Source organism: Penaeus vannamei, chromosome 30 (assembly GCF_042767895.1).
Source record: "Penaeus vannamei isolate JL-2024 chromosome 30, ASM4276789v1, whole genome shotgun sequence".
In the NCBI taxonomy this organism is placed as follows: Eukaryota; Metazoa; Arthropoda; class Malacostraca; order Decapoda; family Penaeidae; genus Penaeus; species Penaeus vannamei.
In genome coordinates, this window is record NC_091578.1 from 7,598,351 (window position 1) to 7,614,377 (window position 16,027).

A 16,027-nucleotide genomic window follows, 5' to 3' on the forward strand; every position below is an offset into this window, starting at 1 on the left:
TTGAAGTCAGTCCATCAGGGTCCCGTCCCACCTGTAGGGGATGCCCATCATTTTTATTGCAATTCAGTGCTATAAATTACAGATCTTAACGAAATTAGGTTGGTTTAGTTAAAGGGGAACAAATTCTTATGACTTATTTCTGGCAGGTAAATTTTAAAAACTAGGTACACATTTGGAAATTTTACTGTGAAACTTGTTTAATCTTGCCCATAGCATTCAGTTTCAGATGTACATACTGAACAGGTACCTTATGAGAAAGCAAGAATATAAGATAGAGAGAAGGAAAGAGAGAACATGTGTGTGTGTGTTTGTGTGTGCGTGTATTAGTGTGTCCTGAGTATGTGTAGTCCTCAAGCATATCTAAAGAAAGTTAATCTACATTAATGCCTTTGGAGATAAATAAATGAATATATTTGACATTGATATATCTAACTGATTTAATTATCAGTTTTAAATAACATTTTACCATAAATCATAATACTCAGTCTAGGATGAAGAGAACATCAACATCACAGACAGGCAAATCAAAAGTCAGACACTGCCACATACATACATACTAGAAAATAAAGAGAGAGAAAGAGAGAGAGAGAGAGAGAGAGAGAAAATAATTGTTATACCCATTTTTGTTTACCCAGTTATATGCCACAAAAGAATACAATGCAATGTAAAACCATAATTGCAAAAAGCCATATAAGTAAGAGTGAAGCAATACTATTTTGTATGTCAATATGATTTGTTTCAGATACTCACTGTGAATCTTATGTTAAATCTTATTTCAACTTAACCTTCCAAAAAGATAAACAGCATCATTACAGATATCATGGGTCTAATCAATACTGATTTACACTTGGAACAAAACTGAAAGTTGTATTTTTTGACAACAGAAACTCAAGCAAAATTTAAAATCCACATTTTTCTTCTCAAGACTGACGTAAAAATACAGTCATGATCATCAGTAACATGATTTTACTTCTAACCATAAGGCTGTCAAGCTTACAGTAAATACAAATTTTGTGAGTAAATGATTCTCAGAGAATCATTTACTTGAAAAGGTTAAAGAAGATTTCCTTTGAGTTCAAATGTAATTCTGAAAAATAAGTGTGATAAATGATGCTTGAATACAAAATCTTTCATAAATATATGCATACATATCTAACAGTATCTGTATGCATATAACTTTAAATAACAAACATTTTCAATCCATAAACACACAGAGCTACTGTTTTAAACTGAAGGATGCAGAGTAACAATTAAAATGTGGTCCTGACTTTTTACTCTACAATTTGACCTAACTGCTTTAGAAAAAAAACTAACAGGTACATAATATCATTTTTATAACATAAACCTAACCTCCAAATCAGCCACAGATTTAATCAGCAAAACAATAGCTTTGGAAACATCATTTTTAAAGCAACTAGCTTTTTAGCAAAATGCATTAAAATAAACATGAACAAAAGAAAAAGACATTACATTTAAGAGTTTTCTTGAACAAAAGAAAAAGACATTACATTTAAGAATTTTCTTAAACATTACTGTTCCCTCTAACCCACACAAAATGCTTAGTACTATTCATTAACATAAAACCACATATATCATTCTAAGCAATGATATAATTGGAGGGAGGTGAGGGGAGGCTGAGGGGGAGATAGAGGGAGAGGGAAAAGGAGAGAGAGAAGGAGTGAGAGAGATGAATAATAATAACAAAAGACCAAGTGTTATTTTAAAAACATGCTCACCCTGGGTCACCTAATCTAGAAATCAACACTTGAGCTGTTGAACCTTAACTACATAGGAGCTAGAGAAGCTATGGGAAATGGTATAATATTGCTGCTTCTAAACAACACAGGAATTTCCTCCTCATTCTTAAATATAAAGGTCTTCTTAACAAAGTGTTCAAACATATTCCTTTATGACAATGCCATTTGTAGTTTCACAAATGGAAGACTCACTTATTATATAAAATAATGGCACTAAAAAGCTTTTTTCATTTAATATACTACTTACGACCATCATAAATCTCTCTTATCACTTTATAATCGTTTGCATTAAACTATTATTAATAATTCTTCTGATTAATCTTATCATCTTATAAATGCATAACAAAATATGTATATCTTAATTCAGCTATGCATATCATTTGACTTAAACTTAGATGCAACAATAACATTATGATATATCCGAATCTCTTAAATACACTTCTTTTACATATATAAAATAAATATTTCAATACACATATTATATTACAAGATGTACTGGTGTTAATATAAAATGCTTCTTTATGCTATGTAAAGGATCATTCTGTATATATTTGATAAACAACATTAGGATGCTTCTTATTCTTGTGAAGTAAAAATAAAAGCAAAAGGTTGAGGTTCTGGTGAATATTTTTGATAAATTTTAAGGCAATTCCATAAAAATATGAGCAAACAGTATTGCTAAAATAAGGGGGTGGGGAATCAAACCTAAAGTCTATCTGTACTGTGTTGCTGGAACCTCATTACATTTCCATTTGGCTAATACAGTCTTACCTAAACACACAATAAATCTCCAACCTTCAAAAATTCATGCATTATGCATACAGTTGAAAAAACAAAAAACAAAAAAAAACAATCTTATTCCAAGTAAGACTGCATTTTAGCCTTTTAAGGAATGAAATAATATATACTTGGAAAATAATGCTTTAGAAAGTTTATACTAATTTAAAGTGAGTATTTTTTCTGTGTATCAAACAAAATGATTACTAAAATACTAATGTAATATCTTCAAGTATGCAAAATATCATAGCTATAAAAACTGTAACAAATTGTGACTAGCCTTGGCAATGCATCTGTATCTAGTATATTTCCTATGTCAACTCTATATTAATAAAGTTAAATATATATTGCAAAACAGGTAACATTTGTTGTAGGATCCCTTTTAATTCTATTATCTATATTGGCTATATTACACAAAGGCAACAAGCAAGTTGTATTTTTGTTGAATTCATGATGAGTCTTAACATCTATCTGCACCCCAATTTGGAAAGTACAACTAAAATAACTAAAAACGAGAGATGTCAGTTTGTGTTACCAACACATATGATGTGACTTCCACGATTAAGCACACTGGAAAACTGTGAAAATGTTTAATGATCTTGTATCCATCACTGAAATATCAATTTCTTATATTTAGAATTTTGAAGTTGGACTTTTACCAAGCATTGAACTTGCTTTAAAGATCAGGCCAGCTAGGTACACTGAACAGGTGCACTTAGGAAGAAGTTCATGTTTCCTGTACACCAGCATTTGCTAGGCAAAGCTTTATTATATCTGAGATCCCAGCAGAAAGTCCTGCACTTTCTAGTATGGTCTACAACCACATTCATGAGCCCTTATGCATGCTTTTGTAGGATTTGGGTAAATGACTATGTATGGCTATTTGTGCCTTCGTAAATGTAAGTGTACTGATGTAAATGAACAATGCCAGTATGAAGATGGAGTTTATAAACTCTTGGCTACATTATACTTCATGTTATGCAGAGTGGTGACTCAAAACATGAAATTTTAGAGCACCCTTTTGAGTAGCTCGATACTGACAGTGGGCACATGCAAAGGGCTTTTCTCCAATGTGAATAAAAATGTGTCTCTTTAGATTATCTTTAGTTGTAGCACAATAATGACAATGAGGGCAGGAAAAGGGCTTTTCACCAGTATGTGTGCGTATATGTATATGCAAACTTCCTTTTTGTGTAAAGCAAAGAGAGCAATAAGGACAGCAATAGGGCTTCTCCCCTGTATGGGTTCTAATATGGTTTGTAAGGCTAGTTTTCGAAGGGGTTGTGTATGGACAGAAGGGGCAGTGGTGCATCTTGATAATGCTGGAGTCCTTGACAGGTCCTGGTGTTCCTCTTTCACCCATCTTGAAACCATCACAGTCAAGCCCCACCTGTGGGGGATGCTGGTCTTACTCACATTTGAAACACAATATTAAAGAACTTCTGGAAACATTAAAATAACATAGGTGCAAGTAGCATGATGCTTCTTGCATGATACAATTAACATAATTCAAATGAAGGACTGACTGGAAGCAAGTAATGAGGTGAAAGAGAAATAAAATGGCCAAAGAAGATATCAAAGGTAACAAAGAGATATTGTCTCTCAGTCAAAAATTATACATCCAAAGGATGAAGTCTTTTAGTCTAGTAGCTAAAAGGTATTAATGGTTTACTGGCTATACATTTTGAACGTAGTGTGCTTGCTGTACTTTTCATAGTCCAATGTACTTATGCATAAAATTAAACATACTGTTATTATCTATCATCTAATATAATTCCTCTTGGAAAGGAAAGAAAACATGCATATACTATCACCATGTAACTTTATACATGCTTACATAAAATAAACACATAAGAAAAATAAATACATTATAAAGACAGATATATATAATGTTTTTTACACATGCATGCACTGAAACAGGCAGGGAAGAAGAGGAACTATATTTCATTTTATCACTACAAATCAATTACTGCATTTGCATATTATTAACACAGCCACAGTCTTCTACAATATTGTATTATGAAAATCAAGAATATTCTTAAAGACTGTATGATAACTAGATATTCTGTGTAATCACACATGAATCTTATAGCAGATGCAATGTAAGTCTTTACACAAACAAATGCTGAGTCAAAATAAAAATAAAAATGTTTATTTCTTCTTTATCTATCAATGGCTAGTTCTTCCTTCTTTTAAAATTATCCTCATAGGTGCTGGTCACATTAAAAGCTCCTTTACAAATAATGATAAAGTCTGTTCACTTTACAACTCCCATACATACCACTTATATTCCCAACTCTTATTATCCTATTAATATAGCATGCCTATCACTATAATATATCTCTCTGTAATTCATAAAGTTCATACTAAGAAGCTCAACTTATATCCCTAATCTCACAAAATAAAAATATATAAGTAAGCAAATGAATAAGTAAGTAAATCATTGTTTTTAAATGAGAAACCAAATCACGACTTTGTAATTATATATTTTAGTCTACAGTGATAAAGATAAATAAAACTATTATGCCAGAATTCACCTTTATTTCTGTTATGCTCCTCCAGTATTAACATGTGTAATTCATAATCTAGGATTTTACAATTATGACAAATCTACATAAAGTGAATCCTGAAGCTAATCTTAATAACACTATTATACACCACAGAATTTTTATTGAGAAACTGGGCCCCATTCATGATGTTTGAACATATGACTTTTCATGCTGCCTAGCTGAGTACAGCGATATGAACAATGGGGACAGGCATAAGGTTTTTCACCAGTATGAGTGCGAACATGGTATATCAAGCTTTGTTTTGTAGTTGAGGAATATGAGCAATGCATACATTTGAAGGGTGTCTCCCCAGTGTGAGTCCTTATGTGATTTTTTAAGTTAGTGGCAACATTGGTTGTGTAAGCACAGTAGGAACACTGGTGTATCTTGGATGGAGAAGCAGTGGTGGTGGTAAGGCTCTGCTCTGCTACTCCTGTTCGTCTTCCAGGCCTCTTTCGGTCACTCTCCAATCTCATCTGTAGGGTATGCCTGTCTTATTCACTGTTACTTTACCTAATTTGTGAATATGTAAACCATTATGAAAATTCTAATCTTAAGTAACTAATTTAAAATTATGAAAAACTAGTACAAAATTCACTCCAGTGGACAGTATTTATCTGATATTTTCCCAACAGCCAAATCAAATCAAATGATGATAAATCTGCAATGCAAGTTTGCTTTTTCTTTTTGTTCAAACCAATTTATTGCTACTTTTTTAGGGATCATCCACAATCATCAACATAGTCAAAACTATACAAAAATCTAGTATCTTTGGAAGACCCCTACCCTCCTTCAAGGAAGAAGCTGATCATTTTTGATAAAATATCTTAATATACATGGGTTGTTAACCTCTAATTTCCCAGCCTACATTCTCAATGCTTTTGAAAATGCTGATGATCATGGATGATCCCTTATAACATAGAAGTTCGATCAATAAAAATCTACTGTCATAAATCTATAATAACCTTCAGCCAAATTTCACTAAGTCATGTATACATGCGTTGTTAACCTCTGAATTTTCAGCCTATATTTTCAATGCTTTTGAAAATGCAGATAATCATGGATGACCTCTTGTAATACCAAGGGATCACAGTACCTGCATAAATCTAGGGTACTAACAAACCACATTTCACTATGTGCTGACCTTGACTTACTGGAAACTCAGGGGGAAGGAGCTTTGGTGGTACACATTCTACCAGGCTTACCAGTGGCTTTTATTAAATTTTTCTAATGAAACTGCAAAACTTCCTATGTGTAATCAACAACAAAAACATGCTATGTAAACAGAGGAGTTTTTCTGTATTGCTCTGTTGTTAGGGTTGCCATCCATGTAACAAAGAAAGAAAGAAAAAGAGAAAGAACTGTATTAATTGTGTAAAATGTAGAAAAGGTATGAATGGGAATGAATATTTTCCCAGCACAAGAGTTGTATTTGACTAGTTTCAATGATACCTACGTCAGAGATACATTCATTTCTGACAAAGATATAATCAAAACCAGTCAACTACATCTCTAGCACTATGTAGATATTCCTTCTCATTAAAAAAAATAAAAAACATAAATTCAAATTAATTGGCAATAAATACTTGCTGACTAAGCATTAAAATATAATCATATTAAAATATAATTAATTTACCAAAATAAATAAAAACAATCTCATGTCTTTATATCATTATGTAGGTATGTATTAATTTAAGATAAAATCTTGAACCTCAGCTTTCTTTTTTCAGCATTCGGCCTAGTAGCGTATACTGACTAAAGTTTGAATCTATATTCTTCACACAATGCTTTCAATGTCATATAAATCTACTTTTCTACAGATATGAGTCATTAAAATGCAACAACATGCTTGCTTACAAGCAATAACAATAAAACCTATGAAAAAAGATAATCAAGGAAAAAAATCATCAGAATCATTCTGATAATTTATAATGTTGATCTAAGAAACTCTTTTTGTATCTCTTATTCAGATAGGTATATATATCATCCTTTTAGAATCATGGCATATGTATAAAAAATTAATTGAAAATATCATACCGGGATTGTATCCCAACTTTCACCATGACATTAGTTCCTACACACAATATAATATTGAAGTTTCACATCTAAAGTATACACAACTAACACAGTATAGATAATAAATACAGCTCATAGAAAGGTAAATATATTTATATACAAATATATATAACAGTACAAAGTTTTATAACAAAAGAAGAGACAATAAAAAATAACCATTTAACCACAGTATCACACACGGTATGTAAGAATTAATTGCCCTTACTACATAAAAAATAATGCTCCATAAATCTGATACACTTCAGTGATGAGTAAACATATGGCTTTTAATATGACTTTTCTGGGTGGAGCGATAATGGCACTTTGTACAAGCAAAAGGTTTCTCTCCAGTGTGGGTTAAAGTATGTCTCTTTACATGATCCTTGGAATTTGACCGGTACGGACAGTATGGGCAGGCATATGCTTTTTCCCCAGTGTGGGTAGTGATGTGCTTGTGTAAATTTGTGGACACATCGGTCGTGTAAGTACAGTAGGGGCAACTGTGGCTCCGCCTTTTAACAGGATTTTGTGTCTCTTCCATGATTCCTCCGAATGCTTTCCTCTGACAATCGTGGTCCATCGCCACCTGTAGGGTATGTCGATCTTACTAAAGATAAACAGAAACTACTCATAAAGTGAATATAAATAGAAACATGGAAACAACATTTCCCCCCTTTCTTGGCTCTACTGCATTTTGCATGACTTATCTATGGTAATAATCATATAAAAAAGATAATATAGACAAAAGCAGCAGCTATAATAACTAATGATAATGAACATAATACAGATAGAAATGATCATCATGAGAATATAAACATTTAAAAAAGTATTTAATCTTCAACTACAATATTTTAATCTTTTATCTCACTTATATGCAGTAAAAAAAAAAAAAAAAAAAAAAAAAAAAAAAAAAAAAAAAAAAAAAATCCCCATGATTATATACTATGGCTTGTGTAATTACTAAATATAATACTTTATCAAAATAATATATAGCACTTTCCCTCCAGTGGTATAGTGCTGCTGAAAAATAATTTATGTATATACAGACATTACACAAATATCCACATAGATACACACATCACCACCCCCTGCACTCTATCATTCACTCACTATCTTACATATACTCTCATGCACACTCACTCTCACATACAATTGAACTGCATTTACCTCAGCACCGAAGACTAAAACCAAAGATTTTTGATATCCCTTAGTTGCATCAGTTTATGATGGTCTCTATTACACGAATAAATGTGCAATCCAAGTGAAAGTACATCCTATTTTAGGTTGGAAAGAAACAACAGACCATAAAATCACAATAATCTATTATTTTCCCAAGTCAACAATTATTTATCAGGTTTTGGGGTCATATTTCACATCTTTAATCATTCTTATCCTTACAACCATTAAAACATTTGAGGTAGCATATCTAGAAACATTTTGTATCTGTGAATATACATAAATTTTCTTACTGAAGGCAGGTAAAATTGGACTGTGACGATCAATCTCTCATCTAGTAACATTATATTCAACTATGATGACAGATTTTTTTTGTCAGTAATGGATGGACATTATATAGTTAAATGGACATCATGTTTAACATTAACTGAACAACGATAAAGGTAAAGAGGATTCTTGGCTAGGATACCAATGTTTTCTTTTTATAAACTATGAAAATATAGACATCTCTTAAAACACAATTTTGGGTTATGGCACATAAAGAGAATTACAAAATATATGCTTCTCATAACTGCACAAAATATACCCAAGTATTCCATATTCTATCACGTAAATATTGGAAAAGATTATATAAAATAACCTCTATTCCATGAGGCAAAACAAAGGGGAAATTTCCTTTCTTTTCAATATGACCCAAGTACTTGTCTGTAACTAATACTAAATTATGCAGCCATCTTCCTGAAATCTACTTGTTAACCTTTTGAGGAAACTTCAAAAGTTTACCAACTTGAAAGGACAGACTTTTACTCTTATGTTTCTATTTAGTCTGATGTCAACAGCAAAGTTACAAAAGCACACGTATTTAATTGTGAATTTAACAATGATTTACACTGTCATGGATTTTGTGTGGTATCAATTTCTCTGGAAAATGGATTTTATATATGAACATGTTGATAAGGATGACAGGAAGGTATGCAATAGATACTCAATAACTGCCTTATGAATAACGACAGCAGTATAGAATGTAATGGAATTTCTGCTTTCTCCCTGTATTCATGATAATTTACTTCTAAAAAAGATCTCCCATCTAATTCTCTTATATGTTAACAAATAGTTAATTACTTGAGAACCATATTCAATACTTTTAAATATTCATTCCAATTTTTTTTTTTTTTTTACATTAACTGGTAGTATACAATAAAAAAAACCTAAGAGATGAAATACAAAATATATATATATACACATTCTACTAAAACAAACAAGACTCTATAAAACAGAGTAGGAACTGTTTAAAATGCATATAACTACAGACATTTAGAATGTATCTGTGTACCATATGAAGATGTGCTTATTAGTAATTAGAAGCCAAAAAAAAAAAATATACAAAAAACAAAAAAAGAAAACAAACAAAATTGAATTACATCATAAAAAATAAGTTTAAAATTTCTTCCTTCACAACAAAACTATAAGAGAACATCTTGCTCTTTGAATTTCTTGAATAATCAGAATAAAACATATGAATAACTTCTTTGGGAATCATTTAATGTATTTCAAATTACAACTAACAAACACGAAAATAAAATACACCTACTAAAATCAAATCAGACTGCCACTGTGCACTTTAACAGAAAGTAGCTATACTATACTGTCTAACTAATATGAACAAAAGAAAAGAAAATAAAAAAAGATAAAAAGAAGAGAAAAAGAAAACCAGCTTAGTCTAACAATATTTTTACAAATAATAATAATAATAATAATAATAATAATAATAATAAAAGACAATACTATTTCCTGATATCAGCAAACATTTTGTACACTTGTAAGGAATTTCTTAACAAAAAACATGCTATCACTATATCATCTGAATCAAATCTGTAAGTGCAGACAGAGCAGCATAAGGTTTATCGCCTGTGTGTGTGCTAATGTGACGTCTAAAATTTGTTATACAGTGGGTCGTGAAGGGGCAATGAGAACACTTGTGGAGCTTCCTGTTGACGGGGGCCTTCATTAGTCCCGCAACGCCTCCACTGCCAATCCTGTGACCATCTCGGTTCAGCGCCACCTGTTGGGTACGCCTGTCTTACTCAAAGAGGTTTATAAAAGGCAGTGTGTGCTTATGATGAATAATCACAGTTTCTTAAAAAGAGAGCTTATAGTGTCGAGCTTAGGTTCTTTCTCAATGTAAATTGTAAGTTCAAGTAAAATTTTAAGGTTCTAAAAGAAGGATATCTATCACATCAAAATAAAATCATATCACCTACAAATGTTTGAACTTCATTACATTTGAATCATTGTGATAAAAAGGGTGTTTTAGTGGAATATTCTATAACTTAAAGGTGATAACAATTATAACAATAAACAAATAATATTGCAACTATCAATACTAATAACAATGATAATCACAATAACTAATTGCTACTGACAGATCAATAATTGTAAAAATCATAACAATTACTAATATTATTACTATCATTATCGTTAATAACAACAATAACAACAATAACAATAATAATAATAATAATAATAATAATAATTATCATCATCATCATCATCATAATGACTGCTAATAAAAATGTCGCCAAAGACGATGATGGTAATGACAATAGTAATAATAACTCATCACAAAAAGAACAATAAAAAAAATAACTGTAAAAACAATAATCATAAAAATTATAATCATAATCATAACAATAACAATACTACTACTAATAACAACCATAATAAATAAAAATAATACCAATGATAATACTTGCAATAACAAAATAATAACATTGAAAATTAAAAAGAGAAGATAGAAAACAAAAAGAAAAAAGAAAAAAATGATGATGTTGATGACGATAACAATAATAACATCATAAGAACAATAATAAAATAATAACTATAACAAAAACACTCATGATAACAACAATAACAATAACAATGCTACAAAAAACAATTATAAAAAATAAAAATAATGCTGGCAATAAAAAAATAATGATACTGAAAATGGGTATAAAGAGATGAAAGATAGAAAAGAAAAGAAAGAGAAAATATGTGAAGAAAAAAATAAACAAATATTGCATTTCAGTACATTAGCTGCAAACTCTACTTTTTACAAGGAAAAGAATATTGATCTTTAAAATGCCAAAAGCTAAACAAAAAAATCTATTAAAAAAAATAAAAAGATTTTTCTTACTACAGACCAATGTGAACTGCACATAGCCATGAAGACAACTTTGACAACTTGGGTTTTAACTTCAAATGAAGAAACTCATCATATTGAAATTCTGCCTCAAAGAAAAGCAGACAAAAGAAAACAAAACAAAAAGGAAGACAATTTCTCTCCTCTCTATTTCATATTCTTCTCTATTTCATTTCTTCATGGCATTCAAACTATTCTGATTTTACTTTCCTCAAAATTCTTAGGACATGAAGCAACCCCAGCTAATTTATTTGATCAACAGAAACCACATTAACATTCTATTTTTCACCTTCTTTTCACCATGTTCATAATATGCAATCTGATCATGCCTGGTGCAGCAGTAAATCCATTTCCATTCCTTCTGAACACTATCCTGTACTAAATAGGCAGGGGTGAGGGGGGGGTCACAGATTTGGTCATAACTCCTTTATTTTTATGTATTTAGCAGAAATATTGTGTCACGGAATTGCTAAAGCCTGCTAGAATTACAGATTTTCAAGCATTTTCTGAAGTATTCGTCGAAAATTCATCGCGACGGCCCCCTTAAACAGAAATCTGTACTATATCTATTTGTTCTTTTCTACAACTAACACAGTTAAATGTATGACTAAATCATATTATCATTCTCTTCTCTAAGACAAGGTAAATTGTGCAATGGCAAAATTATCTAACTTTTATGTAGCATTGTCAGTACTTATTTGATTCTTATATCATTTCCTTTTTATCTTTTATCAACTCCTGCATGCCAGTCTAGGGATATATAATTCCTAAATCATCATTTGTAGTGTTTATGATGCATCGAGTTACTCATATACTGTATTTAGTTATAATTTCCATTTCATCTATTATCTTATGTGTTGGGTTCAGTATCAGCAGAATGATAATACACATGTAAAAAAAATTACTTTTATTGCTCTAACAATAAAGTTTACAATTTCAACATTTAAAGAAAAACAAATCTATTTCACATTATAGTTATTACTCATTCAACTGAAAACAAGTAAAGAAAAAAGTATAAATCATTACAATAAAACTTAACAAATTGATAAGAACTCTAATCTTAAATAAATACTAATTTAAATGTCAAATGCTTGGTATGCTTTTACATAAGGGAAGGGCAATGTATTTTGGTTTAAGCATCTAAACTAGTAACAAGTGAAGAGTTTACTTTCTGACCTGTTGTGTTACATGATATAAATTACTCATTATTCTTTGAGAAATCAATGCAAAAACAAATAGGGAATAACATTTGGGCAACTATTATGACTATTTACATTATTGTTCTACACTACATTGTTGTTCATAGCTGATATCTTTCTATAAAAATATGAACATTTTCATGACATTAATTCATTACAGTATAGAAGCAAAGTGAGTGAGTTACAATTTACCACACAGTCCACTAAAATTCTCAATATACCTAGAATTTTCTTGTTACTGATAACACATAATACTCGTTTTTATTCAGAGACAAGAGAAGGATTAATAAATCATTAAACATGATTAATCATAATACATTTCAGTATCTTAATGCAAAGTTGTACATGTACATGTATGTATGTATGTATGCATCTCCTGAAGTAGCACTTAAATTTGAAAAATACTAAGTGTCCAAAAAAAGAATCCCAAATCTTTCTAAGGTGCTTTGTAGTATTCCAACTTGATATCACAATCAGACTAGTTTTTAGAACAGTAAAAAAAGTTTCCTCCTATTGCACTAATAGTTAAGAAGATATGAAAATAACCATAAGCAAGTAGACCACACCAACATTTCCATCATCATTCTTCCAAGCCAGCTAACTCACACCACATCTGGCAGTGGTCTGTCCATGCTACTATGTGCATGTTGAGTAAGCATGTGGTTATTCAGATCAACTCTCCTTGCACATGAGAGAGGGCAAAAGGAACATCTGAAGGGCTTGACTCCCGTATGCCTTTGCATGTGACGATAGAGGTGATCTCTTGCATTAGAACGATATGGACAGTAATGACAGGCATAGGGCTTTTCCCCAGTATGGGTTGACATGTGTTTCCGGTAATTTGTTATGAAATGACTGGCATAGGGACAATAGATACATCGGTGCATCTTGCGAGTCTTGTGTCCTCTCTTAGAGGCTGCGGTTGGGCCTCTGGCTTCCCTCTGACCTTCGTGATTCATCTCCACCTGTAGAGTTATGGCCATCTTACTTTTACAGTATTACATGACTATTATATCAAACATATATCAAGTGTCTATTAGAATGACATAAATAATAAACACAGTATATAATGATAAAAAAATTACAACAATATCACTTTTTCTTTTTTTCTTCATATAGTAAGTTTTTGCACCAAGAACTAATTTTTATAAAGCATACCAAGATTAAAGAAAGTCTGTGTTCCTTAAATTCAAAATTAATATAAAGAGGGTGAAGGGAGGAGAGGAGTGAGAGAAAGGAAAAGAGAGGAAGTGATAGATAGAAAGGAAAAAAAGAGAGGGATATGTGTGAGAAAAATGTGAAGGAGACAAGAAAAAGAAAGGCTGAGAAAATCAGTAGAATGAGAGAGACTACCAAAGTGTAGTCCAATAATGCCAATTTTCCATCATTTATTTTCATTTACAAATCCTCAGATTCTAATATTCATTACCATTATCATGCATAGACTGACTTTTCTTCATAAAAAGAAAAGAAAAAAAAAAGAAAAAAAAATGTACATAATAAACAAGGGAAATGAAAAACATAATCATCAGATTTAGATATATATATATTTCATATATGTGTATATATATACATATATTTTCTCGTCAAGATATTGTATAGTAAATGCAAGGATGCACCCTATTGTATGTATTATTACCCACTTGTCTGAGTTGATAAGCAAAGATTTCTCTGGGTTGTATCTAAGATGTTATTCTACCTCTTATATAACTTCATAAATATAGAACAAGGCAGTGCATAATATCTTGGGCTAGAAAATTCAATATGCTTTAATTCCACATAAGGGAGACATGATCACTTAAAACTTTGATTTGCAACATCTCAAAAGTTATTTTTCTTGTGAAAGAAATAAGCTTCAGAAACAATTTCCATTTGATCTAACTGAAGAGTGGTGAAAATGTAGAAGTTGTTTTTGTGATTAATTTATTGTTTGGAATTCTGAATATGTGGAGCAGAGGTGCCTAAGGGAGGGAATAAGTGTGGAAAGGGGGGCTACATCTATTACTTCATATGATGGAATGGAATAATATCATAAGACTACATAACAAATGGATAATATAAACAAAAAAACAGAGTATGACTATCAATTCAAATCCATCTAATCTGTTGATGATCTAAATCTCTTGTATGAAATATGAATATTAATGTTGCTAAAAAGGCCTACATGCATTCATGATATAAAGATGTTGCTCACTTCAAATTGAGGAAGATGGACAACCAAATGAAATATTTATGTATAAAGTTTCAATCATTAATTTGTAAAACCATCTTTGGTGATTTTCTTTTTATGCACTGTATAATGAAGTGGATGTAGTTATGATAGTAGCAGTAAGGGGCAGTGGGAAGGGGAGAAGCAATGGAAGGAAGAAAGGGAAAGGGAAGAGGAGAGAAGGAGGAAGGGGAATGGGTGGGAAGGAGGAAAGAAGGGTACAAGAAGGGCAGGAGAGAGGAAGAGAATGAATATACTGGTGTCCACTTTTAAACCTTCAACACTAACCTATATATGTTCTGAGTACACATTTGAAATCTTGCAACTCTGTAAACTTTCAATTTCTATCAAATTTCACGGAATCTTATTAGAAAAGAATACAAAAATATGAGTCCAAATTCAAAGCATTTAAATATTACAGATCACACACATTATGATTCTGAATACAACTATTATTCAAGAGATTTGGAAGTTTTTATAATCCAGATTTTTGTATTTCTTGGCCATACTATCTCAAACAAGCATGGGTCTTTGCCTGTCCTACTAGGTGCAGTCTTGAAATAATCAAGACTCCTTAAATTTATCTAAAACAGTAAGAAAAGAAAATAAACAGAAAAAGGTAAATCCTACAAGAAAAGTGAGAATGGTTAGAACATACCTGCACATTATAACTAAACTATATTTATTCAAGAGTCAAACTTCATATTGTTGATTTTCCAGTCTTCTCACGCCTAGTTTACACTGAACTATAGTTCATGATGACTTCTACCTTTATAGTCTTCATATAATATTAATCAACCCGGTACACTGGGGATAAGGGAGCTCATTTGATGAATATGAAACGTTTTATATACAATATACAGAAGTTTGATACATGTAGAATAATGTACAAAATTTGTGACAGATGCAATTAAATTTCTTTATGAGAATCCTCTCACACCTCACTAATACTCATTTAAATCATGTTGAAAAAACTAAGAGAAAGTACATTTTCACTAGTGAAAAACATAATGTTGGGATCCCTCAAATAATCTTCATAACAGATATCAGTTATTCCCTTTAACTAATCTTCATAATAAAGATATCAGTTTTACATAAAACAATAGGAATATGACTTTTACTCT

General features: G+C 31.1%; 3 protein-coding genes across 3 annotated transcripts in view; all 3 read right to left on the reverse strand.

The window, feature by feature from the left end:
* Positions 1-3,510: 3,510 nt before the first annotated feature.
* LOC138867457 (gastrula zinc finger protein XlCGF64.1-like) lies at positions 3,511-5,105 on the reverse strand. Its single transcript, XM_070143285.1, has 3 exons — positions 5,072-5,105; positions 3,753-3,941; positions 3,511-3,635 (listed from the first exon to the last, which is right to left on the reverse strand). Exons 1-3 carry the CDS (start codon positions 5,103-5,105, stop codon positions 3,511-3,513), a joined length of 348 nt encoding a protein of 115 aa, XP_069999386.1.
* A 97-nt stretch (positions 5,106-5,202) lies between these two features.
* Positions 5,203-13,677, reverse strand: LOC113824932 (zinc finger protein 497). The gene is made up of 9 exons (XM_070143286.1): positions 13,303-13,677; positions 10,262-10,376; positions 8,249-8,319; positions 7,436-7,724; positions 7,121-7,157; positions 6,540-6,558; positions 6,238-6,294; positions 5,952-5,993; positions 5,203-5,559 (listed from the first exon to the last, which is right to left on the reverse strand). Exons 1-9 carry the CDS (start codon positions 13,675-13,677, stop codon positions 5,203-5,205), a joined length of 1,362 nt encoding a protein of 453 aa, XP_069999387.1.
* A 545-nt stretch (positions 13,678-14,222) lies between these two features.
* The window catches only part of LOC113829554 (RE1-silencing transcription factor B), a 4,238-nt gene continuing 2,433 nt past the window's right edge, over positions 14,223-16,027 (reverse strand). Inside the window, exon 2 of the mRNA XM_027382743.2 lies at positions 14,223-16,027. This exon is cut by the window's right edge and continues 1,492 nt beyond it. The gene's annotated coding sequence lies outside the window, so the exon portion shown is untranslated.